General features: G+C 62.9%; 1 protein-coding gene across 3 annotated transcripts; it reads left to right on the top strand.

Annotated features, from left to right (window-relative positions):
- The first annotated feature begins 1848 nt into the window (after window positions 1–1848).
- On the top strand, window positions 1849–23965 carry MAP2K3 (mitogen-activated protein kinase kinase 3). 3 transcript variants are annotated; one of them, XM_024127884.3, is made up of 12 exons: window positions 1849–2050; window positions 14098–14164; window positions 14486–14534; window positions 15285–15398; window positions 15493–15612; window positions 16176–16292; window positions 17210–17261; window positions 18380–18507; window positions 18954–19031; window positions 21285–21424; window positions 22504–22549; window positions 23030–23965. In XM_024127884.3, the coding sequence occupies exons 1-12, from the start codon at window positions 2002–2004 to the stop codon at window positions 23111–23113; spliced, it is 1044 nt and encodes a 347-aa protein (XP_023983652.1). In that variant the 5' UTR covers window positions 1849–2001; the 3' UTR covers window positions 23114–23965. The 3 variants fall into 3 exon arrangements, with proteins under 3 accessions (XP_023983652.1, XP_054938274.1, XP_054938275.1); XM_055082299.1 differs by having other exon boundaries at window positions 1860–2050; window positions 22402–22549; XM_055082300.1 differs by lacking the exon at window positions 18954–19031 and having other exon boundaries at window positions 1860–2050; window positions 22402–22549.
- Window positions 23966–25534: the final 1569 nt, after the last annotated feature.

Raw genomic sequence — 25534 nt, 5'->3', positions numbered from 1 at the left:
GAGGCGCGCTGACAGTCCAGATTAAGAGTCAGATTAAAAGCAGAGGAAATAGGAAAGGCATTGGTGGCATGAATGCTGTGCAGAGAATTACAACTGATTTGGGGGTATGGCCAGAAAGCCTCTTAGGGGAGTTCATTTAAAAGGAGGCCTGGGCTTCCCTGGTGGCGCAGTGGTTGAGAGTCCGCCTGCCGATGCAGGGGACACGGGTTCGCGCCCCGGTCCGGGAAGATCCCCCATGCCGCGGAGCGGCTGGGCCCGTGAGCCATGGCCGCTGAGCTTGCGCGTCCGGAGCCTGTGCTCCGCAACGGGAGAGGCCACAACAGCGAGAGGCCCGCGTACCGCAAAAAAAAAAAAAAAAAAAGAGGAGGTCTGCAGGATGGAAGGGACCAGCCCCAGCAGTCACGGTGGGAGGGTGGGGGAGAAAGATGTTTCAGGCAGAGGGAACAGCAGAGGCACAGGCCGCGAGGCGGGACCAGTATTGGCGTGCCCAGGGGCAGCCCTGAGAACCCCTGCATATGGCATGGAGCGGAGGGCGCGGCAGGGAGCACGGGAGGAGCAGGAGTCCGAGTGCTTGGCAGGGGCCTGAACCCAGAAAACCCCCCGGCCCAGGCCTGCAGTCCCACTAGGGAGGTGTGTGCTGCTGGTGCCACTTTGCAGATAGATGAGCACAGGGCCATGTGGGACCGAGCGCCCTGGGCCACTCCAGACACCCAGGGGTGGTGAGGCCGGGTCAGCTTCCTGTAGGGATTTTAGAAACATTTGCTGGGCACCTAGGGAGTGCCAGGACCTAAGCCAGGCACTTCCAAGCTTGCGCTCGTGAACCGATTTCGGAGAGGCCGCCCTGTCCCCATGGCACAGGTATGTCAACAGGCACGGAGCGGCTCAGGACGTCTCTGAGTGGCAGGGTTGGCATTTGAACTTGTAACCTGATGAGTCCAAAGCTCATGCCTTTCCTCCCACTGCCTGTGGACGCAGGAGGAAATAATGACAATTAGCAGGCCCCCCCCTTATCTCATCTGGCCCTCCCCATCACTGTGTGGATAGGCCCTGCTGTCACCCCATCTTACAAGCGGGAGGGCTCCAAGCCTTTCTAGCAGGTGGTGGAATCTGCTTCCCTCATGTGAGGCTCCTGGCAGGTCACACACTCACGCCCGCGTGAAGCGAGGGACTGACCCCGTGACCTTTGCCAGGCTGTCCATCCTAGTGACCTGGTCCCCCTGCCAGATTGGTCAGTGGCTCCCGAAATCCTCCAAGGCTCCACGTGGGAGCAGAAGGGAGGGCTGGCCCGTCCGGACTGAATAGTCAACAAACACCTCCTGAGTGTCCGCGGTAGCCCAGGTCCCTTTCCACCAGCTGCGACCGGAGGCGCGGACGCGAAAACAAGCTCCGGGGTGACCTGAGTTGCCCAGGTCAGCCCCGCTAGGAAGTAGTCGAAGCGGGAATCTGACCCTGGTCCCACCCGGGGGGCGCACTTTGACCCCCGCAGCACCTGCCTTCCCGCTCCCCGGGGCCGCAGCTCGTCGGGCCAGGGGTACCCGGGGTTTCTGCGCACAGGAGCCAGCGCGCGCGAGGCGGGAGTGGGCGGGGCTTGCGTCCGGACAGGCAGCGGGAGGGACCCGCCTGGGCCTGGGGGGCGGGGCCTGACGGGTTTCCCGGTGATGGGCGGGCTTGACAGGCGGTGGGAGGAGCCGTACCCCGGGCCAATGGAGGGCGAGGCTTGAGCTTGACGGGCAGGCCCCGGCCGGCGGTTGATAGGCAGGGGCCGGGCCCGGAGACCGGCGGGCCAATGGGTGCGCGGGGCGGGGCCTGCGTCGGCGCCGTCCGGCCGGGGCCCCCGCCGCGCTGCCCAGTCTGGCCCCGCCGCCGCCCGCCGCGGACGCGTACCAGCCGACGCCCTGCTAGTCGCCCGGGCCGCCCGCCCGCAGCCATGAGCGTGCTCCGCCCGGGCCGAGCTCGCCGCCCCCTGGACTAGTCCCGCCGCCGCCCCGACCCGCCTGCACCATGGAATCTCCTGCCGCGAGCCAGCCCTCCGGTGTGCCCGCGTCCAAAGGTAGGAACGCGCGGGCTGCGGACCCGACCTCTGCGCGGTCCCCCGGCCCGCACCCGGGCAGCTCCCCTGCCCGGAACGCCTCCCTTAGGTCCCGGGCCCAGCCGGACCCCAGTTTAGGCCTTGGGGCTGCACCCAGGCCCGAAGTCGGGAGAGGGTCTCGTTCTGATCACCCCGCTCCAGGTCAGGAACCTTGCTTGGACCTCCCCCTTTGGGCCTTAACTGCACCTTGGACAGGAACTCTCCCAGTCTGGGTCTCTCAGCTGGACCCAGGTGGGATTCACTCTGACATTGCACCCAGCCCCCTTCCACTCCCGGGTCTCAGGGCTGTATCCAGTCTGGGCCCCCAGTGGTGCTCCCCTGCTGCGGATCTCTCTGTAAACGCCCCCTCCCGTGTGGCTGCCCTGGCCACGGTCCAGCTCAGAACTCCCCGTCCTCTCCCCCAAGGCTCTCCACCCTCCTAGGTCCCACATTGCCCCATCCCTGGCGGCCTGCACCCCGTCCTGCAGCTCTGTCTGCAGCCCTGTCTTCCGGGGAACCTCTCTTGGCCTCCCACCCCACCCTACTGCATGGCCTCTCCATCGGCTCCCTCATCTGGACTTGCAGGCCTCTCTGTGCACGGGGGCGGGTGGGGGGGCTGTGCTCACCTCTGACGCTGCCTGTGGGTCCTGGGCTGGCTGCCTGGTGGGTGCTGGCCGTGCGATGGGCTTGCTCTTGTTTTCTCCAGGCAGCCGGCCTTCCTGGAAATCTTCTTGGGGTGGCGGCTGCGGCAGCAGGGTTTGTCATGCGGCGGGGGGGGGGGGGAGGATGAGACTGGGAGGGCGAAAGGGGGATTTTTTTTGGCAGGAAGAGGAAAGGATGTTTTTGGCATGTCGGAGTCTCAGCGGGCTGGGCTGTGGGAGAGAGTTCCAAACCGGACGCAGCCGTAATGAATGGGCTGCCCGCGGCTCCCTAACTTTCTGTCTCTGGGCCTCGGTTTCCTTATCACACCTACCTTCCGTGGACTCCTGGCGTAGGATGTGAGATAGTGAATACTAAAGAGCTCTAGGCAAGTGTGGGTGATGAGATGAAGAGCTCAGGGGTGCTGGGGAAGGGGCACTTGCTGCGTTTTATTACTGTGACCGTTCTTCTTGCTGGAAAGGCCTCAGCCATGTGGGATCCAGGCCTTGCCTCTGTTGGGCTGTAGCTGCAGAGTGAGGGGAAGAAAGGTAGCAGCTGGCATTTAGGGGGGCCCTAATCAGGGGTTGTCTCTGCCTCCTTTTCTCTGCGGTGGGGGGAGCCCAGGCAGCTGGAGGGCTTGTGGGGTCCCGGGGAGGGTGTGGGTCCTTCGCTGTCCCTGCTCCTGGTGGCTGCTGTGGCTGGGGCCAGAGCCCAGCCGGCCGGGTGGGCAGGGTAATTACGTCTTACATAAGTGGGAGGCCGGATCCCTGACCGTTGCCCAACCACCCAACCACCGTGAGTAACCCAGGAGGCACTCGAGGGGGAAGACGGCTGGGGAGGGACTTGCACTGTGCAGACCTCGTGGAGCTTGGGAACCGGGAAATCAGACACTTCTTTTCCCCAGCTCCAGGTGTAGGCCTGGCCTGGCCAGCGCTGTGAGACCTCGGGCAGGTCCATCAACCTCTCTGGGCCACAGTGTTTTCATGGGTGGAAAGAAGAGGTTGGAAGCAGTGTTTGTTTTTGAAGGCCCTTCAGCTCTTCCAAGCAGGGAATGCCTCATCAAAATAAAAATTAAAGTTGCAGGGTTGGGAAGGGAGAAGGGTCGGGAAGGGAGAAGGGTCATGGGTGTGAAGGAATAAAGCACTTTGGGGAAACACTCAAATGCTGTGTGACCTGAGTCCTGGCATTGCCTTCTCTGAGCCTCTCTGCAGAGAGAGGGCCAGGATGCATTTCCAGTCTATGGGTCCAGGTAACAGATGATGCTGGGTGGGGACGCTGTCAGCCTCTTAGGGGTCTGTGGCAGCATGTGGTGGGGAAGCCACAATGACCTCTTGCCAAAAATCCCAAGAGCTCCCACTTACCAAGGTTTTTCCGTGTGCCATGTGCTAGCCCATTTATTGCTCACAGCCCCATTCACAGACGAGGATGCTGAGGCTCAGAGGCGTTCATTGCCTTGCCTGAGGTCACACAGCTGTGACAGATGGAGCTGCTGTTCTAGTGCTCAGTGCTCCTCTGTGTCCCATTTCTGTGATGGGTGCTTGAGCTGAGCTGGTGGGATACTCCCCCCTCCCCCATCACACCTCTGTTCTGAGGCATCTCCTCTAGCCCATGCCTGACCTGGAGGACGGACTGAGCAGAGGTGATGTCTCCTGTGTGCAGAGCCCTTTATAGCTGGCACATTTCATACTCATTGCGGTCCGACCCATTTGTCAGGTGACAAAACTGAGGTCAGATGGGAGGAGTGGCTTGACCCAGCCCTCCGTGTCCTGGGCACAGGCCACGGTGTTGTCCTTCTCGCCACCTTCTCGAGGAATTTGGACCAAGCAGGATGTGGTTGGCACTTGACCTTAGGGAGCTTTACCTCTAAGCTTTCTGCCCTGCAGGGGTGCCCTGCCCCGTCCTCCATGCCACAGCCCTTGGGAGTTTTCCGGGAGTGCGCAAGGCCCCGGGCCCTACAGCCCTGCTGTCTTCCCCGCTTCCTCGCCCACGTGCCATCTCTGCCTGGGATCAGAGGCGGAGGGCAGCTGCGGCCAGAGGGCAGGGGCACGTTTGGTCGGCACAGTCTGGGTCTGCTGCCTCCGGCCACGTTTGTCCGGCCGCTGCACCGTGAGTGCTGCCCCCGTGGGCACTTCCTGGTTGATCCTCAAGTGGCTCCTGGATGCCTGACGGGGACACTGAGGCTGCAGGAGCACCGTGTCCCGGCCCTTCCTGCTGTGCAGCTGCCCTCCCCTGACCTGTCCCGTCCTGTCCCGGCTCTCGGAAAGATTGGAAGGTGGCACTTGGGGACTTCCCCCACCCCTGGTGTGACGCACAGGAAACTATCCGCCAACCTGTGGCTCAGGGCCTGAAGGGAGCAAAGTTCTCAGTCGCTGGTGTGGGGAGAGGGCCGGGGCAGCGGAAGGCTTCCGGCGTGAGTCAGCGGGCACTGGACGCTGACTCACCCGTGGGGCACGCCAGCCGGCTGGCTGCAGCTTAAAGGGCCAGTGCCTGGCCGCTGGTGGGTGGGAGGGGGCTGGGAGCCCCCACCTCTCGGGCGGCCTGTGGCCCCCCTCCTGGCCCTGCGCCCATCCCCCCAGGAACTTCCTCTGTTAGGCAAGGGCCCTGCTGCCTCTGTTCAGGGAGCAGGGGCAGGTGACGCGGCTGTTTACCGCCCTTGGCCCAGGGCCTCCTCCGGCTCCGAAGTGCTCCCGGGGGCCGCGGGAGGCCGAGGAGCGGAGGTGGTGCGGTCCCCTGGGCTCCCAGGAGACAGGGCTGTGCAGAGGTGAAGGCTGTGCTGTCAGATCCCAGCTCAGCCCCTTCACTGTGACAGTGGACATCCGCTGCCCGCAGTAAATGCTTTCAGTCCCCTGGCACTGCCCGGCTCTTGGATGCAAGACCTCGGTTTCTTCACCTGCAAAATGGGAGCGGGAACCCTGCGTGCCGTCTTGCCGGCAGCCACAAGGACAGGTGTAGACAGCCTCATTCCACTCCTGCTAAGTGTCAGGTCCTGGGAACAGCGAGACTGCCCCCTGCCCACAAAGAACCTCAGCGGGACAGGAAGTGGGGCAGAGCCTGGGCCCGGGGGTGGATGGAGCTGTGTTCGAATTCCGACTCGCTCCACCGCTTCCCACCTTCCCCACGTGCCCTCTCTGACCCTGTCTCCTCTTCTGTAAAGTGGGAGAAAACAGCCCCCACAGGGTGGTGGTAAAGGTGGGAGACGGTGTTTGTCAAACAAATGTCATCTGTTATTATTTTCTCATTGTTATGGTGGACGCAGTGGTTCCTCGGTGGATGAACAACCAGGGTGGGGACCTCTGGTGATGGACTTTCAGCTCTGTGACACGACTCTGGCTGCAGGGTCCTGTAATGGCAGCTGGAATATACCAGGCTCTTTCCCCACTGGCCCCCAAGCTGGAGCTGGAGCTTCATTGCCTCCTGGGCCTTCCTGGGGCGGGCCTGCGGGGAACGGAGAGGACGGCGTGCCTGCCTCGGCCTGCACATCCGCGTCCCCTGCAGCGTGGGGGCGTGGGGGACCGGGAGTTGGGAGGGTGGGAGCCTCCTAGGCCAGCCCCTCAGTGGGTGGAGCTCCGTCAGGGCCAGGCAGGGCACCTGCCGCGGGAGCGCAGGGCGGGGCGGAGAGCGCCCTAGCCTGGAGCGGAAGGAGGCCGCCGCGGGGGAAGTGGCCCTGAGGGTCCGGCTCCCGGGCCTCCGTGTCGGTGGGCGGCAGGGCTGAGCTGCGTGGGAGCAGCCGGGCGGGGCCCAGGCCGCTGTGGGGACCGTCGGCAACGTCTCGGGAGGGGTCACTGTTGGGTCCCAGAAGAAGAACGCCACGCGGGGCCCCGTCCCAGCCGGGTGCGGGGACGGGCGGGCCTCGCAGAGCTCAGCGCCCCGCGCTGGGGCTCATCGCCCTCCAGGCACCGGCCGGGCCTCTCGGTGTGGCCCCTGCGGTCAGGCCTGCTTCCCCAGCAGTGGCCGTGGAAAGCCCCCGGAGCCTCGCATAAAGGGCGTGAAGAGCAGGCAGGGCTGGGAGGCAGCGCCTCTGCGCTCAGACACCACGCTGGGGCCCACGTTCCACCCCGGGGGGTCACCAGGCTCCCCCCGACAGGGCTCCCCCCTCCCCCCAGTGCTGGGCGCAGGTCCCCGTCACCCTGCCCCTGTCCTGAGGTCCTCTCTGGGCTGTCCTCGCAGGCTGAGCTGGCATCCAGGGGCCGCCCTGGCTTCTCTGGGAGGCCTTGTCCAGTCGCCCGTCTGCCCCGGTGCTCGCCCGGGGCCGCTCTGCACTGGCCCTTCTGCCCTGTCGGGGCGACACCGGGAGGATATGTAGGATGTACCTCTACGTTTTAAAGAGTAAAGAAAAGTGAATTCTGTATACCCAATACCCAGCTAAAGCAGTCTCACCTTCCTGTGCCCCTGCAGCCCTTCAGCGTTGCCTCTCCCTGACACCTGGCCTGATGTGTGTGCTCATCATTTCTGTATTATTGTTTAAAATCAAGCCCTAACGTACGTGTCACTGGCTTGCGGGAGCCCCGGGCCAGCGTCCACACGGCGTACCGTGGGACCAGCACTGGCGTGTAGCGGTGTCGGGGGAAAGGCTAGAGCCGGCTGGCGGTCAGGAGCTGCACCGCGGGGGTGATACCGGGACCCACGTGGAGGACTCCGCGTGTTAACCCGTGGCAGCGCTAAGTGTGGGGCCTCAGCGTTAGCGCGTCTGAGAGCCTGCAGCTGTCGTTACCGTTGCTTCAAGCGAACGTTAAGCCCGAGTGGTGCAGCGCTCGGACCGCGCAGCTGTACCACAGCCCTGAGTTTCCTCGTCTGCGTCACTGTGCAGCTTCGAGGGTTTGTCTTAAGGTTTGCACGAGCCAGTGGGCACGAAGGGACAAGTGAAGGGCCTCGGATGTCAGCGGAGGTGTTTGGGTGCCACCGGGAAGTAAAAAGGGGGCCAAGGGGCATTGCTGTGCCTCCAGTAATTCGGCGCTTCCTCCGTGTTGGCGGTCAGCGGCTGCTGAGGCCTGGATGGGAGGCCTGCCCGAGACCGCTCTGGGCGCGGGGGCTGGAGAATGTTTCCTGCCCTCTTTGTTCTTCTGTGCACCTGGGTCAGGGCCTCTGGGCCACCCCATCCCCTCTCACCCCAGCCCAGCTCGTCCCCCCGAGTTGCCCTGCGCAGACCCGGATAGCGTGGTTGGACCCTTGCTGGGTGAGCCTGTGGGCACTTCCAGCCCGAGCCCCCTGCCTGTACTCCCCTGCTTCAGAGCTTTCCAGGTTGCCTCCTCCTCCCTGTCGGCCTCAGCTCAGGTCTCACCTCCGCAGGATCCCCTGCTTCCTTTTTCTTCAGAGCACTTAGCACTGTGGAAATCTACGTAAACGGTGTGTACCCGGACTTTGTCTGATAGTCGGCTCTGTCCGTGGCCCTGTCTCTCCCCAGCCCCGGGCGTCTAGGGCCGGATCGTTCTGGCTTGTGGGGCAGCACCTCTGGCCTCTACCCACCAGGTACCAGTAACATCCCCAGTTGTGCCAAGCAGAATGTCTTCGGGCTTTGCCACGTGGCTGTGGTTAGAGCGTGATCCTGGGAGGGCAGGGCCCTGTCTGCTCACTGCTGAAGGCACGGATGCTGTGAGCTGGGTGGGCTCGGGACCCTCCCCACGGGCTCCGCAGGTGAGAAGGGCCCTGGAGGTGGGGGGGACGAGGGATGCCGAAGGCCTCTGGGGCCAGGGCCTGGCCCGGGGGCCACCGTGCCGCTGGGGGGGGCACGGGGCAGGGCTGCTGGGTTGAGCGGCCCCCCGCCCAGCCTGTCACTCCCCTGTGGGCTCGGTGCTCAGGGCACCGTGGCGGGTGCGGGCCTGGCCCGTGGAGGCTCCCAGGAAACGGAGAGCCCTCCCCGCCGCGGGACCTTGGGGAGAGGCCACTGCAGAGCTGGGGAGCCGGGTGTGAACGTGAGGGGACGTCCCTGCTGCGCCTGCCTCTCCGTGTCCCCGCCGGACACGCCCGCAGAGCGGTAACGGGGGCGTCATGCTATCAGGGGGTGGGTGTGGGTCTTGGCTTGGCTTGGCGATAGACCTTAACTGTGCAGGTGAATCTACTGCCCCGCTGAGAGCCTCCCCTTCTCGGGGCCTCAGTTTGCCCTCCTGAGCAGTGGGAGTGTGTTGACCCCCACAGGATAGAGATGGCCAGGCGGGGGCGGGGCCAGGCGGGGGCGGGGCCGTCCTCGGACATCTGGCCTCCGACGCCTCCGTGGTGCCACGTGCTTCCTTACCTGATGGGCACGGACCCGGGGGACCCAGGACATCTCCAGCAGGATTGGAAAGCACAAGAAGCACCCCAAATATCCAAAACTAGGAGGCGGGAATAACAAAGTGGGAGCCGGTGTTGCTCTCGTCGGGGAGGCCACGGATGAGACAGAACGTGGCGGGGTGTGGGGCTCCCGTGTGAGCGAGGCCCGGCGGGGCCCGTGGTGTGGGGTTGTCTGCCCTGCCCCCGCCCCGGACGGAGCCTGAGAGCCGGGCACAGCCGGTTTGTTGGAACCTCCCCAGGCCCCGCTCAGGGCCTGCTCGCCACCAGACGCTCACTGTGACCTCGCCTGGCGCCTCCTCGCCGACCCTCTTGGTGCAGCAGACCCGTGAGGACACTCCCGGGGCTGCTGAGGGTGTTGACAGAGTGGCTGTCTGGGCTGCGGGCCCGGTGTTAGCTTGGGTCCCACACGTTCCCAGGTGGCTCAGTCTAATCTTCTTCGCGCCGGGACCGCTACGGCAGGGTACTGGACCGCGCTGGATGCGCTGATACCCCTGCGAGGTCGGTCCGTTGTCCCCACGTCACAGGTGAGGCCCAGAGTGGTGAAGTCGTTTGCCTGAGGGCACCCAGCTAGGAAGTGGCAGCCTTGCGGTTCGAGCCCAGGCCGCCTGGCTCCGGAGTCAGTGCTGCCTCTGAGATGTAACTACAGGGCCGTGACTTGGGAGGCGCCGGCTGGACACGGGAGAGCCGGTTAACAAGGGCGCTTAGCCGCACGGCCAGGAGGGCCCCTCTGAACAGGCAGAAGCTGAGGCTCACACGTCAGCTGGGACGGAGTTGCAGGGAAGAGCATTCTAGGCAGAGGGGACAGGACCGGCAAAGGCCCTGAGCTGGGGACAACGGTGGCTCATGGAGGCCGTGGCTGGAGTCCTCGTTGCCTCCTGGGGCTCCCCTGGAAGGCCGGAGCGGACGAGGACACAGACGCCCGGTACTGCGCCCTCCTGCACCGGGAGCCCTGCAAGCCGAGGCTGGCGGGCTCGTCGTGCTTTGCCGGTGGGTGGCAGCCCACGAAGTCCGTTTGTCGTGGTGACAGTCGCCACGGTGGCCTGCACCTGGGCAGCCCCGGGCCGGCGCTGACGGCTCCGGCAGACGGTGGGAGGGGCCGGCAGCCTGCTTCTGGCCGCCCCACAGGCCCAGTTGTGTCACTCTAGACGTAGGCCTGGGGACCTCGCCCTCTTCCCCTCCCCCGCACCGCCACTGCAGCCACAGGCAGGGAGGCTGAGGCTTGTCGGGGGGACATCCCCAAAGCCCAGGGCGGGCCGTGGGTGTGCAGGCTGAGCCCGAGGAAGGGGGAAAGGGGGCTGAGAGCAGAGAAGGCGCAGGAGGGCCTGCGGCTGTGAGCCCCGGAGACCCCACGTGGATTGTTACCTTTTAACTTAAAATGTTTTATTTTCTGGTTACAAAATAGCATCAAGTCAAGAGTAAAAGCCACCTGTATTCATTACTTAGGACGAATTTTTTCACCTCTGCAGAGGCACTGAGGATAACTGTGGTGTCCACTTGTGGGCCATTAGAGGGCCACCTACTGTGTGCCAGACCCTCGGCCTTGCCTTTTAGGGCGGCAGGTGCACCTCCGGGCGGGTGAGAGGTAGAGGTGCGGGCAGGAGGGCGCTGTGCTGAGTTCCAGCTGGGCTTCCTTTGGCCTGGCCTGTGGCCTCCACACGCCGTGGACCCCTGCGCCACCTTGGGGCCTGGTGGTGACTTAGTGTGACCCGGGGGCAGCACAGAAGCGGCCTCAGGAACTGAAGCCCCTGGCTTTTCTGTTTTCCTCTCGGCGTGTGGGATGTGCTGGCTTCCCTTGGGGGGGGGGGGGCGTGGCAGGCCTGTCCCCTCCTCCCTGCAGGAGGGGTGCTGTGAGCCGCTGGCCTGGCCTGTTGCGGTCTCCAGGTGTGACTCCTGGCCAGACCCTTGACCAACGTGCAGTGACTCCACCTCCGAGCCTCAGTTTCCCCGAGTAAAATGAGGCTAAGAGCTCCCCTTCCAGGGTCGTCGGGGCGTCTGGAGGAGATGGGAAGGGCCCGTGTGTGAGTGGCAGGTTGCCGCTCTCATGGGCAAAAGGACTTTGGAGGGAGACCCGCCCACCCTGGCCCCTGACAACCAGCCACCTTGCCTCGTCTGTAAAACGGGATGAAATCTCTCCACACACAAGGTCATGATTGGGCAGCTGGCACACCCCCGTGCTGGGGGCAGGCCCCTGGGGGTTCAGAGGTGGTGACGTAGCTCGATGCAGGCTGAGCGCTGTTCTAAGTGCTTTATCTGATAACTCTACAGGGAGGTGCTGTTTTCTGTGTTTTTTTTTTAAATTTGGTTGTGCTGGGTCTTAGTTGTGGCAGGCAGGCTCCTTAGTTGTGGCACGCAAACTCTTAGTTGTGGCATGAACGTGGGATCTAGTTCCCTGACCAGGGATTGAACCCGGGCCCCTTGCACTGGGAGCGTGGAGTCTTAACCACTGTGCCAGCAGGGAATTCACAGGAGGTTCTGTTTTTGTCCTCATTGTATGGATGAAGATACTGAGGCTCGGAGAGGCGTGGGCACTTGCCCAAGGTCACCCAGCCTGTAAGGGGCAAAGGTGGGATTTGAACTTGTGGCAGAGAGAGCCCATGCTTTTGGCAACAGGGTTGCATGAGAGCCGAGCCTGGTGTGGAGTGAGCAGGGACCCCGGCTCTGGGGCTGTGGACTGTGCCATCAGAGCACTGACTCGGCCGCAGGCCCAGGGCCGCCTGGGTCAGGGCCTTTGGCCAGGACTGAGGCTCTCCTGCTGGTCGCCAGGGCACAGACGGATGCACCTCAAGCCTGGCATCTGGGGGCCCCTGGGGGTGCTTCTTTGGAGAGGCTGCAAGTGTCTGCCTACGTCACCCACCCTGGGGTAGATGCTGGGACCCCACCCCCACCGGACTTTTCCTGGTGGTTCACCCAGCTCTCAGGACAGCTGGGCCCGGCCTCGTCTTCCCAGGGGCACTGACAACCCCTCCTGTCGTGGACAGTGGTGCCAGGGCCCGCCCCCTGCTGCTGGGCCCGAGCACGTGGGCCTGTTTGGATTCACAGATGAGGCGCTGAGGCTGCATAGCAGGGTGTGCTGGAGGCTTGATCCAAACCCGGTTCAGAGGTGACTTCAGGAGGGCGCGCACAGGGTCTCCTGGTGCCCTGGTGCACACCTGCGGCACAGGCACGGGGCCTTGGGCAGGAGGCGGAAGGACGTGCCTGCAGGAGAGGCACATGGGCACCGTTTCTGCTCTGGGTGGTTTCGGGAAGTCCTGGTCGAGTCCCAGGTCTGCCCAGCGCTCTCGATGCCGATTCTTCTTTAGCACCGACCGTGTGCCGGGCACCGGGTCGCACTCTTAGCTGGCCAGAGAGGCTTGGAGAGGCGACACTTCTTGTCAGTCCCTGGCGGTGAGGGGTGAGGGCGGCGTTGCCTCGGGACTCAGGCCCACCCCGCACCCTGGAGGGTGGGAGTGGGCTTCCTGGGGCCGTGCGGTGAGAATGTGCACAGGCTCCGGCCTCCAGGGTGAGTGGGCCCAGCCAGGGCTGGCCCTGCCCGCGCCTTGGGTGGTCCTCCTCCCCTGGGACGCGGACCCCGCCGGGCCCCTCTCGCCTCCCACCCTGTTGGCTAGAGCTGGGGGTGAGGCTCCTCACAGATGGGGAGACTGAGGCCCGGGGGCACTGCAGTGGGCCGGGGGCAGTGGGCAGGGCTGAGACGAGGCCGTGGCTCCGTCCCCCGGGCCTGGATCTGCCCTGCTTCGGCCCCTGCAGGCCTGCTGGGCTTACTTCTCGCTTCCCCAGGAGGTGGGCCCCAGGAACCTCCCCCGCTCCCAGCCTGGCGTGAGCCTGGGCGGGACGCCGCCAGCATCGGGTGTAGCTGTGGGCACAGGCGCCCGAGTCTCGCCTCCTGTGCGCGGGGAGGGCTGTGTGGAGGCCTGGCGAGCTGGCCCCGCACGGAGGCTCGGCGGTACTGGGAGCTCGGCCAGCCCAGCGCCCTCACCCCACGGGGGGCGTCCTGCCCCGCTGGGCCCCCCGGCCGTGGCGCCGGCAGACCTGGGTGCACATGCGGTCCTCTCCCGCCTCACCGTCCTGCCCTCGGCCCTGGCCCCGTTTTCCAGCCTGAGCCGGGGGCCGACGCCCTGGCAGGTGGTCCTTGTCCTCCTACTTTGTCCACCCGGGACCCCTTCTGGGGAAGCTGAGGCTGAGAGGGGCGGGGTGCCTGCACACAGGGTCCCGGCCCCTGGGCCTGGCTGTGGACACCCCTGGCCGGGTTGCACGTGATGCCTGCCGGCAGGGCCCCCGCCTACGTCTGCGTTCCAGCGCGACGGGTGGGGACGTCGAGGCCCAGAGGCGGGGTGGGCGGCAGAGCCGGGGCTCTGGCTCGGCGGGTGCCCCCCCACCGAGGTTAGCACCGCACGGGGTGGGGTGGGTAGAGGCCCTCCTACCTTCCCAGGCTGCTGGACAAAGCCCCACACGCTGCGCGGCCTCAGCACCGCAACCTCCCGTCCCCCGTCTGGAGGCCGGAGCCCATCCCGGTGTCGCAGGGCTGGTCCCGCTGCGGCCGTGACGGGAGGAGCCTCCCCGGTCTCGCCCCCGGGACTGCAGACGGCCGTCTTCTCTGACGCGTGTCTGTCTCTGTGTCCAAATTTCCCCTTTTTCAAAGGGCACCTGTTATGTTGGATTAGGGCGCCACCTTAATGACCTCATTTTAACCTCGTCGATCCCTGTAAATCTCCAAATAGGGCCGTGCTCGGAGGTACTCGGGGTTAGGACTTCAGCTTGCAAGGGTTAGGACACAATTCAGGCCTTCAGGGAAACTTGGGACATAGGACTCTGCGTGGATGGGAGCGCGGGGGCCTGATGGGGGCCGTGGGGGCCGGTCTGTGACGGTGCGTCTTCCTCGGAGGTGCCGTCTCTTCTCAGGTGGCTGTGGGGTGACTGTTCCAGGAGGACTGGCCCGGCTCAGGCCCTCCAGCCCAGGCTGGGCACGTCCTCCGGGCTCCCGGAGGCCCCGGGGCCCCATCACGGCGCCGACCACGCTGACCCGCGGCGTCTGTGTCTGTGCCGGGCCCCTGGGGGTCCTGCCTGTCCCGGGAGACGCTGACTGAGCAGTGGCTGAGTGGACGCTCCCTTCTCTCCCTCCCATTTAGGAAAATCCAGGAGGAAGAAGGATTTACGAATCTCCTGCGTGTCCAAGCCGCCGGCGCCCAGCCCCACGTGAGTTGGCCTCGGGTTTCCCCCGGCGCCGCCCAGACGGCCTCCTGAAGGGGCCACCGTGAGAGCCAGGCCCCTGCCTGGGCAGCACGTCCTCTGGGCAGCTGCGGGGGCCACGGGCCTCGCACGCCCGCTCAGGGCCCTGCTCTCCCGTCGAGGACGGAAGGCGAGGCCCTGGCCGCGTCCGCGTGCTGCACCGCGTGCTGCCCCGCAGACGCTCGGTGGCTGGGGGGTGGGGGCTCCCGGGCAGGATGTGCGCCAGGCTGGGCTGCCCGCTCAGGAGGGCGCGGCTCCCCGGGCTCACGGCCCCGCTCCTCCCTGCAGGCCCCCCCGGAACCTGGACTCCCGGGCCTTCATCACCATCGGGGACAGGGTAGGTGTCGTCGGGCCCTGGGAGGTGGCTGTGGGTGGTGGACAGAGCTGGGCTGGGGCGGAGCGCTGGCTCCCCGCTGCTGACCGGTGGCCCGTCTGGGGCAGAGGTGGTGGCTGCCTCCTGGGGCCCTGGTGAGCCGGAGCCGGCTTGGGGCTCCCCAACCTCAGAGGAGTGGTGCTGAGTGTGCAGGTCCCCGGCCCTGCCCTCGGGGCCGGTGCCCGGGAACCTGCATTTCCCTCGCACTTCCTGATGGCTTGGGAAGCCCGGCTTGGGGACCGCGTGTCGACCACGGGACGCGCCCAGGGTGGCCTGTTCGTGCCCCGCTTGCTCCCTTTTCTGGCTGCTCCCTGTGAGGCGAGGCCTTTCTGTTGTCCTCTCCGTGTCCCTGGTGCCTGAAACAGGGACCTGCGTGCAGTAGGTGCCGAACGAGTGATTCAGTCTGGCCACCTGAGTGGGGCGGGGCAAGAGGGAAGGAGCATCTCTCAAGGGCCCCACGCCTCTGGGAGCACTTCCCAGACCGGCCTGCTGACACCTCGCAGCAGCCCTTGGAAGTAGGTGCTGTGCCTGTTCTATAGAAGGTGAGGGGAGGCTCAGAGAGGGTGAGTGAGTTGCCCCAGGGCACACAGCAGAAGTGGTTGGGGCAGGACTTGAGCACAGGTCTGACTGGCTGGCGGTCCTCTCTGTTGCCCCAGCGTCTCCACTGGCGCCCGACTTGGCCCCGTGAACCCTCTCTCTTTTGTGTCCCCCAAGAACTTTGAGGTGGAGGCAGATGACCTGGTGACCATCTCGGAGCTGGGCCGAGGCGCCTACGGGGTAGTGGAGAAGGTGCGGCACGCCCAGAGTGGTACCATCATGGCCGTGAAGGTGAGCAGGGCCCCCAGCCCAGGGCGGTCAGGGCCGGGGGCACCGGGGGCCGCGCCCCTGCTCCCAGCCCCTGACCGCAGCCCTCGCCCCGCAGCGCATCCGGGCCACCGTGAACTCGCAGGAGCAGAAGCGCCTGCTCATGGACTTGGACGTGAACATGCGCACGGTCGACTGCTTCTACACCGTCACGTTCTACGGGGCCCTCTTCAGAGAGGTGGGCCCTCGGGGGGCGGGCCCGGGGCTGGGGGCTCAGCCAGGCCCAGGCCGGGTCAGAGCTGGCACGGGGCCCAGGGGCTTGGGGATACCCCCAGGGGATGCCGAAGGCTGTCTTGGGTAGGGCCGGGCGGTGGGGGGCTGGCAGAGGAAGGACCCGTCTGCCAGGTTCAGAGCTGGGACGAGCCGCGGGGGGGCGGGGGGGCGGGTATGGGGCTGGGGCAGGAGGGGTCTGCAGGGCTGGGCCATGGAGCTGAGCTGGCACAGGTGCGTCCCAGAAGCCCCCACTGGAGGGACACAGTCACTTCTCTCTGGAACCTGCCGTGGAATTAGGGGTCAGATGGGGGAGAGCAGAGGTGACAGCGCGGGGAGGCTGCCGTGTGGAGCCAGCAGAGTGGGCAAGCCTCGGGAAGGGGGAGGAGCGGGGAGGTCGGGGCATCCGCAAAGGCCGAGGGGTGTAGGTGTGTCGGGGGCGCCGGCCGGCTCCGGGGAGGTGGGCACGGGAGGACGCTGGGCCAGGCAGTCCCGGGCGGGCATGGCTGAGTTCCGGATGTCCACGTGCAGGGAGACGTGTGGATCTGCATGGAACTCATGGACACATCCCTGGACAAGTTCTACCGGAAGGTGCTGGACAAGGACATGGCGATCCCAGAGGACATTCTCGGGGAAATCGCCGTATCTGTAAGTGGCTCAGGCCCTGCTGGGGCGGGGGTCCCGATGATGTTGTCTTGGGCAGAGTCGGGCTCCCAGCGGGGCCCCCAGCTGTGGCCCTGAACCTGGGCGGCTGCCCCTCGAAGCCCAGCTGCCGCCACCCTGGACCAGAGCCTCCCTGCTGAGGAGACCGGGGCTCCTGGAGCTGCGCAACTTTGGCAGAGCCGGGCCCTCCGGGCCTTTCTGTGCAGCTCCTGAGCTTCTAGGCCACGAGAAAGGACTTAGTGTTTACAACTTCCTCATGCTGAGGACGCTCTGGGGCAGCTGACAGAGGCATAGCGTCGGGGCAGGGGTTCGCATCCGTGCTGGCCTCCCGAGCTTGCGTGTCCCTAGGGCAGGGCGGCAGCCCTGGGCATGAGCACCCCGGCGGCCAAAGCAAAAAGGGAAATGGAGTCAGCGAACCAGCGCTCCTTCCTCCTGACCGCACCCGCGAACGTGTGAACATCCCCTGGCGTTGAGCCAGGATCTTTGGGGTCATTCCTGTGGGGAATGGCTCCGAGCATGTAGCCCGCTGACTGCTGGGGGAGGGAGAGGAAGCAGGGAGGCTGCAGAGGGCTGGGTTCTGCCAGGAGCCTGGCAGGGGGAAGGGACAGCACCCTGGGGGCTCATAAGTCTGGGACTCTGCACGGTTCCAGGCATATCACCTGAGACCCTTGCCCACTCGGAGCAGTGCGGGATCCGAGTGCATCTGCACCAAGGCTGCTGGGACCCCACGGCAAAGGCTGGGAGTGGGCAAGAGCCTAGGGTAGTGAAGGGTTGGGTGTGTACCTGGGAGAGGGCGGCGGATGGCCCTGGGGGGGGGTGTCTTACAGCTCTGTCATTGTTGGTGCAACCGGGAGTCACTGCCATCCGGTCTCCCCCTCCCCCCTTGCTGTTCCAAACGCCAGGTTGTGAGGGCCCTGGAGCACCTGCACAGCAAGCTCTCCGTGATCCACAGAGGTCAGTGCCCGGGCCGGCCGGCGGGAGGGGCCTGGCTGCTCGCACACGCCCTTGCCCGACCCTGCTGGGCCCGTGCCACCGAGGCTCCGAGGCAGCCGCCTCTGACGTGCCTGCTGGGTCAGGAGCTGAGCCTGTTGCCCGGTCCAGGCCACTGTCCGCTCCCCCCGGCCGTTCTCCTCAGCCCCCAGGCCCAGGCCCAGTTCCGTTTGCTGGTGCTCAGAGCACGGATGGCGCGGACCGTTGTCCTGGGAAGCCTGAGCCATCTTGTTTTGATGTGCTGTTTACGTGATGCAAGACACGCAGGGGTTTGTGTACCACTGCGTGGGTCTGATCCTTGTTGACGCTGTAAGCCCCGCCCATCGAGGCGAAGGCGTTTCCAGCCCCGCCCCTCCCTCCCAGCAGGCTCTCAGCCCGTCCTAGCCGGCATGCCCCCGGCCCCCCACGCCCTGGAGCCACGCTCCTGATTTTCCCGCAGTGGCTGGCTTTGCTTGTTCTCAGCCTCCCGCTTGGCCCGATGATTCTGAGACCCACCCAGGCAGTGTCCGTCCTGCCTCTTCGTTTGTGTTCTGGGTGCTCTGCTTTTTCAGACCAAGTTCACTAGGCTAAGCCCCCTTGACCACTCGGCGGCAGGTTGTCACGGAACCTCCGGTCCTTTGTCTGTGCGTCTGTATCCCCGTAGAAGGCAGCAGAGACGCGTGTGCGTCCCGTGTGTGTGCTCGCTGGAAGGTCCCTGCGGTGCCCTCCAGCCCACTCTGTGTCCGCCTCGAGTCCGGGGGCTCTGGGTTCTCCCGCAGGCCCATCTCCTGTGTTTTAGCTGCTGCCCTGCGCTTCCTGGACAAATCTGCCGAGCCCTCTGGGTGGACACGGGGTGGTTTCCAGTGCCCACGCTGTCAGGGATGGGTCCCCCCGGAGCCTGGGTGGACCGCAGAGCTAGAGGTTGTGCTGGGAAGTGGCGGCCGAGTCCCAGCTGGTTGGCTGCAAAGACATGGTCCCGGGCGAAGCCCCAGAGCCCTGACTTCCTCCCCTACCGGGGCTCCTGGCTGTGTGGCCACCAGCTCTGACCTGGGCAGTGGGGGCCCCACAACCAGCAGCTGAAAGGCGTGTCCTGCCCCTGGCAGACGTGAAGCCATCCAACGTCCTCATCAACAAGGAGGGCCACGTGAAGATGTGCGACTTTGGGATCAGTGGCTACCTGGTGGATTCCGTGGCCAAGACGATGGATGCCGGCTGCAAGCCCTACATGGCCGTGAGTGGTTCCTGGGCCACCCCAGGAGGAAACAGCCAGGCTTGGCCACCCCCGCCGCGTCCTGTGTCCATCAGGGATGAGGCCTCCCCAGACCCCGAACTTCCTGCCGCTGGGGGCAGAGGGGTCTGCCGCCCTGCCCTCTCCGCCCCTTTCTGACTGGCCCCGTGGTGCCCATGTGGGTAATAAGTCTCACCTCAGGGAGGTGGCTGGTGGGGCCTGCGGGGTCCCACCCCTCCCCCAGTGTCCCGGAGGTGGGACCCCCAGGCAGGGCAGCTGCGTGGCAAGGCTCGGGCCTCCACCTCGAGACCCTGGCCCTCGCTGGCCTCTGCTTCCTCATTTGCCCCGGGGGAGGTGGGATGGGTGAGCCCTGGCCCCTCGGTTTGGGGTGGGGGAGGCCAGGCCCAGCTGAGGATGCCTGGGCGACCCTGCTCCGGTCCCTCTTACAGCCTGAGAGAATCAACCCGGAGCTGAACCAGAAAGGCTACAACGTCAAGTCCGACGTCTGGAGCCTCGGCATCACCATGGTACCGCCTGGAGCTCCCTTGCTGTTCGGGAGGGGCTGTACCAGGTCCTTGAGCTTCCGGGGCCCGTGAAATAGTTTAGCCTTGGACAGAAACGTTGGTTGGCTTCACAGACTGAGGAGAGACTGTGTCGTCAAAACTTACGGAGTCTTAAGGGGGCGTCTGCAGGTGCCTTGTGCGCGCCGCGGGGCGAGGGGCAGCGTTACGTGGCTCTCGACGTCTCCGGTGGCGCGTCCATTGGACTTTACCCGGCGCTCACGGTGCCTGTCGAGACGTCACAGTCAGTCAACCCCCAGTTAAGGAGCTCCTTGTACCTGTGGCCCTCACGATCACGGTGGGGCTCAGCCCTGGCGCTGGACGGTCATCCTGTCACAGATAACATCGTACTGTGCGTCTCTGTGCCCAGAGGCTGTTTATATTCTTGTTTTTCTTTTTTTGAGCTCCTTAGAAAAAATTACCGGGAAAGGAATCACGAGGTCCAGGGTTTGGACACTTCTCTGTTTTCCTACTTGGAAACCCTGGTGGTCCTTCTCTGCAGCCCAGGCAGGGTCCTCGCTTCTGTGTGTCGGAATCATTGGAAACTCTAGGAGAAAAAGCAGGCTGACTTTGTCCTATGAAAGTGCAGGGTCACACGCACACCCACCGCACTGTGCCACCTCCATCTGTGGGATGCGTTTGTGTCTTGGCTGGAGAGGGGCCTTTAGCCTGACGGGAAGGTGCTTCCTTAGCACAGTGACTAGCGATCTGTTTGGGTGCCAGTCACCACCAACAAGAAGCGTTTGCTTGAGCTGAGGTCTCTTCTGGTCATTACGGTGATCACTTGTCAGGGAAAGGGGCCTGGGTGGACCTGATTTGTGTTTTCATCTCAGCAGTCAAAATCGGAACCCAGAGTTTGCTGTGAGCTGCCAGTCTTTTTTAAAAGCTAACTAATTAATTAATTAATTAACGGCTGCGTCGGGTCTTCGTTGCTCTGTGCGGGCTTTCTCTAGTTGCGGCGAGCGGGGGCTGTTTTCGTTTCGGTGTGTGGGCTTCTCATGGTGGTGCCTTCTCTTGTTGCAGAGCGTGGGCTCTAGGTGCGAGGGCTTCAGTAGTTGTGGCTCACAGGCTCAGTAGTTGTGGCTCGCAGGCTCTACTTTTCGTTTCGGTATGCAGGCGTCTCATCGTGGTGGCTTCTCTCGTCGCAGAGCACGGGCTCTAGGTGTGCGTGTTTCAGTAGTTGTGGCTCATGGGCTCAGTAGTTGTGGCTTGCGGGCTCTAGAGCACCGGCTCAGTAGTTGTGGCGCATGGGCTTAGTTGCTCCGCGGCACGTGGGATCTTCCTGGACCAGGGCTCGAATTCATGTCCCCTGCATTGGCAGGCGGATTCCCAACCACTGCACCACCAGGGAAGTCCCAAGCTGTCAGTCTTTCCCACGGATGACCCCTGCCAACTGCAAGTGAGGCACCCAGGGCACAGGGAGGTCCGGGTCTAGTAGGAGAGATGAGGCCATGGTAGCCTTGTGTCCAGGGAGTCAGGGAGAAACAGTGATGAGGTCGGAGCCGGAAGGCTTCCTGGAGGGGGAGGCATTGGCGATGGGCCTTACGGGTATTGGTGGCTGGGCAGTGGGGGCTCTGTGGAGGAGGGGCCTGTAAAGTTCATTTCCTGATGGAGTCTGGTGGACTGTTGCACAGTCCAGGAGATGAAACTCAGGGTCAAAGGCAGACCTCACAGTCTTAACATTCCTTCTGCAAACACATGAGAGCCATTTCATTTCCTGTTTGCCCTTTCAGTAATAACAACAGCTCAAATAAATGGCAGCAGACGCTTAAGTCATTGTTGGGACATTAGGGAGTGGGGAATGGCCTGTGGCAAAGGAGAGGGAAACCGGTTGCCTATCCGAGTTCCTTTGCTGGCGGCGGCCTGTGGGAAGGCGTCCCCAGGTTGTCCGCTCCTCTGATTTTTCCAGATTAGCTGAAACCTGGGTTTTCATTTACAATCTTCTGAATTCAGATCGTTTGAAAACCTGATGATAGCTAAGCCAGTCAAAACTCAGGGCTGGATTTGCTCCATGAGCCATAGCTGCTGGCTGGGGCAGAAGAACTAACTACTGGTGTCCCCTTGGCTTTCATCTTTGGTATGATGTCACCTATCAGCCCCTTGACCTGCCTCACAGTCCAGCTCTGGGTGCTGGACCAGGACAGGCGGGATCTGTGAAGGCCCTGCTTCCGCGTGCAGAATGTGGGTGCATCTGACCCAGTGCCGCTGTTTCCACTGCAGATTGAGATGGCCATCCTGCGGTTTCCTTATGAGTCCTGGGGGACCCCGTTCCAGCAGCTGAAGCAGGTGGTGGAGGAGCCGTCCCCGCAGCTCCCAGCTGACCGCTTCTCCCCCGAGTTTGTGGACTTCACTGCACAGTGGTGAGTCTCAGCCCTGCCCGGACCTCCGGGCCTCCTCAAGCCCAGTCGGTACCCCTCCCTGTCCTGGCCAGATCCCAGCTCCTCCCTGGGCCTGGTCTCCTTCTCCTTTAGCAAATAACCCCCAAACAACATAGCATCAAAATAAGTAAGGCAGAAATAGTTTGAGTACAAGGAAAATTTGACAAACTATGGTCCTAGTGGGGTGATTTTAATATAGTCCCTCTAGAAATGGACAGATCATGAAGATGGAAAAAGAAAACAAAAAGCATATGGAGGATTTAAATGCATAACAAATTTGCTTTCATTGATGTTTAGAACTTCGTATCAAATTAAAGAATGCTCACAGAATCCTTATAAAAATTAATTATGTTTGAGATTACCAAGGAAATAGGGGAAGAGGCAGAAGGCAAAGCCATATAGGCCATGTTCTCTGACTGTAATTAGCTGGAACAGGAAATCCACAACTGAAGAGAAAAAAGCTACATGCAAATTAAAAGTAAATTCTTCTAATGCGCTCTTGGGTTATGAGAGAGATTTAAACAATAAAACTATAAACTAGTCAGAAGTGAAGACAATGAGAATATAACATGTCAACATCTATGTGTTGTGGCCAAAGAGATACTCAGAGGAAAATTCGTAGCCTTTATTTCTTTTATTGGAAAATAAGAAAGACTGGAGACAAGTGAGCCTGGCAGACAGAGTCATTTTCTCCCAAGACCCATGGTAGGGGGTATCCCGATTAAGGATACCAAGTAAGTGATTATTAATGTTTAGCATTTTGGTATTGGGATCATTGCAAATTCACTAGATCGCTATAGAGACAAGAAAGCTAACAGCCCAAGAGGCAAAGAAACTTGGTCCATATCTCTGTAGTTTGCACCATGGATCCCACTCCGCCCTTGGAAGCCCCCCAGAACAGTCCGGCCCCTTCTTCCCCGAGCCTGAGGAGCATGTGTGTCCCCTTGCTGCCTGGGCAGGGCTGAACCCAGACTGGCTTGGCTGGCCTGGATGGGCTGGACTCACTTCTTCGCGGCCAGTCTGGCCCCAGCCTGCCCTCAGCCTGCCCTGTTCTGTCCTAGCCTGAGAAAGAACCCTGCGGAACGCATGAGCTACCTGGAGCTGATGGTGAGTGCGGGCGGGGCTCTCCGGGAGGGCTGCATCTGTGCACAGTGGTGGGCAGCTCCTTTGGCTTGCCTGTGCATTCACTCCTAGGAACTCCGTCCCTCATTCACCCCCATGTGCCCTGGCTCCCTCCTCCCCGCTCCATGCCAGGCCCTGTGGAGGGAGGCAAAGGGCAAGGGGGTGGGGGCAGGTGGACCATTTTCTTTGGAGGCATCAGGGAAGGCTTTGCAGGGGAACTGGGCCTAGAAGGGTGAATAAGGATTTACCCGCTGAGGGACAGAGGCCTAGCATGCACGGGGAAGAGTGAGTTGAGAGTGGACTGCGGGAGGGCTGAGGAGGAGGCCATGAGCGTTGCCTCTAACAGGAGGGCTTCTGGGGGGCAGAGGTCCTGGAAGGATGACTAGGAGTTTGCTGGGCAGGAGAAGCATGTAGGGGCACCTCCACCTCGCCCCCTCCAAGGTGACTGCCTTCTGTCCCCATCAGGAACACCCTTTCTTCACCTCACACAAAACCAAGAAGACCGACATCGCTGCCTTTGTGAAGGAGATCCTGGGAGAGGACTCGTAGGCGGCGGGGCCTTGGACCCACTCTGGCCCCGCGGCGCCCCGCAGCCCTCTGCTGCGGCAGTGCTTGCCCACACCCATAAGCTACTGCCAACCTGGCCTTGGGCACCCGGGAGGAATCCAGGGGGCTGCTCCTGCCTGACAGGCTGTTGGTCCCAAGTGCCAAAGAACCAGACCATTGGGGCCCTCCAGTGCCTCTGCCCCTGCTGCTCCAAGGACTCAGACTCCGGACTTGGAGGGGCCAGACGCCCCTCACGGAGAAGGCAGTGGTGCCTTGTACAGGCCGCTGCCTTGGCCCGGCCCTGGATGCCACCCAAGTTGTATATTTTTTTATCTCTCGACTGAATGGACTTTGCACACTTGGCCCAGGCTGGCCACACCTCTGTCCCGGCATCGGTAGGGGGACCCAGTAGGGGGATGAGCCGTGTGAATCCCCTGGAGCCCCCATGAGGCAGATGCCAGAGCCACCGAGGCCTTTATTCACCCCAGCACTGGCAGACAGGGCTCTAAGGGCACCGGGGCCACCTCGCCCCTGCCTGCCGCCTCTAGGGATGTCGTTTCACTTTTATTTTTTTAATTTATCCTCTTGATTTTTTTTCTCTCGCTTTGTGGGTTTGGCTGGTTTTTCTTGCATGGTTTGGAGCCGATCACTTTTCTGTCACCTGCTAGGGGACCAGCAGGCTAAGACCTGCCCTCTCTGCTCAGGGTGGGGTCTAGGGGGATGGGCCCAAGGTCACTGCTCAGAGAGGCGCTAGGGGAGCCATCCAACTCACTCTCCTTGGGGACTGGCTCGACCGGCGCTGTGGATTTGCTTTTGGTATTGTTTAAAAAAAAAAAAAAAAAAAAAAAAAGAAAATATATTTTTTTGAAGAAAGGACTGCCCGTCCAGGGTCCTGTCCCTGATTGGTTGGGGCAGTTGCCTGATTGCTGTTTTAATTTAAAAAAAAAAAAAGTGGGACAAAAGGTCGTGTGAGACTGTGTGTCATACCGGCGAGCCCTCTTCCTGCTCAGTGACAGCTGGGGGCCCTGGAGGGGGGACCCCTTGCCCCCAGGACAGGGACACGGCAGCGTGATCAGGGGAGTGGGGGCTTCTCACCTGCCGGGGCCCTGCATTTCCACATGTGAGGACACGAGGCTGCCCCCAAGGGCCGTGACGAGCTGCCAGGCCCTTGCTGAACACTGGACAGAGCGGCAGCACAAGCCCAGTCCCCTGAGGGGCCACCTGTCCCCCTGGCATTGACGAGGGCATTGCCAGGTGCTGCACCTGGGCCTGGGCCGTCACCTCACTGAGGGGTAATGTCATTGTTCCCAGCTCACAGATGAGAAAACAGGCCCGGAGAGCCGAAGTCACTTACTTGCCCAAAGCCACATGGCTTGTGAGATGGAGAAACGGGCTTGGGGACAGGTAGTAGCCCCTACAGAGGGAGTGGGGCAGCTGGAGGAAGGCATCCTTGGCAGGATCCGGTCTGGCTCTGTCATCCTTGGGGCCTGGGCTGGGGCGGAATGGGGTAGAAGCCCTCCTCCATCAGACTGAAGCAGAAGGGGATTTAATTGCTCACGTAAGCAGAACTGCGCTGGCTTCAGGCATAGTGGGATCCAGGAGCCAGGTTAATATCCTGTGGAACTTAAGTCTGCCTTAGCTGTTTTCTCTGTCTCAGTTTCACACTCCCCACATGGGGCCACGTCAGGACTCAGTGGCTCCCACCAGCTTAGCAGAGGGGCCCAGAGCTCCCACCGAAGGCCCAGGGCTGGCTCTTCTCAGCTAGGAAGGGTCATATGCTCATCCCCAAGCCCATCTCAGGCTAAAAGGACCCAACACAGGAGAGTCAGCTTCTCTGCACCCCAAGGTTTGAGGACTAGCCTTGCTACTCCTCCAAGGGAAATGGGTGTGTTCCCACGAGGAGACACGGATCCCCCTGGGGTCCACCTCCCCTCTGCCTCGTCCACCAGTCCTCCCTGCCTCAGTTCAGCCAGAGGCAGAGTCCGATTCTCGTCCCCAGGTAGCCTCAGTCTGGGACAGCCTCTACCTATAACCCTCCCTGGCACAGCATTTAACAGCTCCAACCTCCTTCCCACGTGAAGGCTGTCCTCACCTCGGGGCCTTTGCACTGATGGTGCCCTCTGTGTGGGACGCTCCTCCCCATCTCCTTGTGGCCCCCTGCTCACCGGTTCCTGTCGCCCCTCTCACTTACCCAGGGAGGCCCGGCACCCGGTCCCATCGGTGTACTAACCTCTCCCTGATTTATCTGGGCCGATCGGACCAGCCACCATCGTGTGCTCAGTGCCCGCACCCGGGGAGCGCTCAACCTGTGTTCAATGAAAACACTAGTGAATGAACACACGAAAGAAAGGACGAGGGCGTCAGTCCTGAAGGTGCGCCCGTGGATGTGTGCGTGGGCGGATCGCCCTGCGTGCGAGTGTGGCT

Source organism: Physeter macrocephalus, unplaced genomic scaffold (genome assembly GCF_002837175.3).
Source record: "Physeter macrocephalus isolate SW-GA unplaced genomic scaffold, ASM283717v5 random_68, whole genome shotgun sequence".
Lineage (NCBI taxonomy): Eukaryota > Metazoa > Chordata > Mammalia > Artiodactyla > Physeteridae > Physeter > Physeter macrocephalus.
Note: the sequence above shows the minus strand (reverse complement) of the source record. Positions and strands in the feature narration are given on the sequence as shown.

Coding starts and splice junctions, on each gene's coding strand:
- MAP2K3 (XM_055082299.1), top strand. CDS start 2,002: ATGGAATCTCCTGCCGCGAGCCAGCCCTCCGGTGTGCCCGCGTCCAAA. Junction 18,508..18,953: donor GCTGCAAGCCCTACATGGCC/GTGAGTGGTTCC, acceptor TCCCTCTTACAG/CCTGAGAGAATCAACCCGGA. Junction 22,550..23,029: donor TGAGCTACCTGGAGCTGATG/GTGAGTGCGGGC, acceptor TGTCCCCATCAG/GAACACCCTTTCTTCACCTC.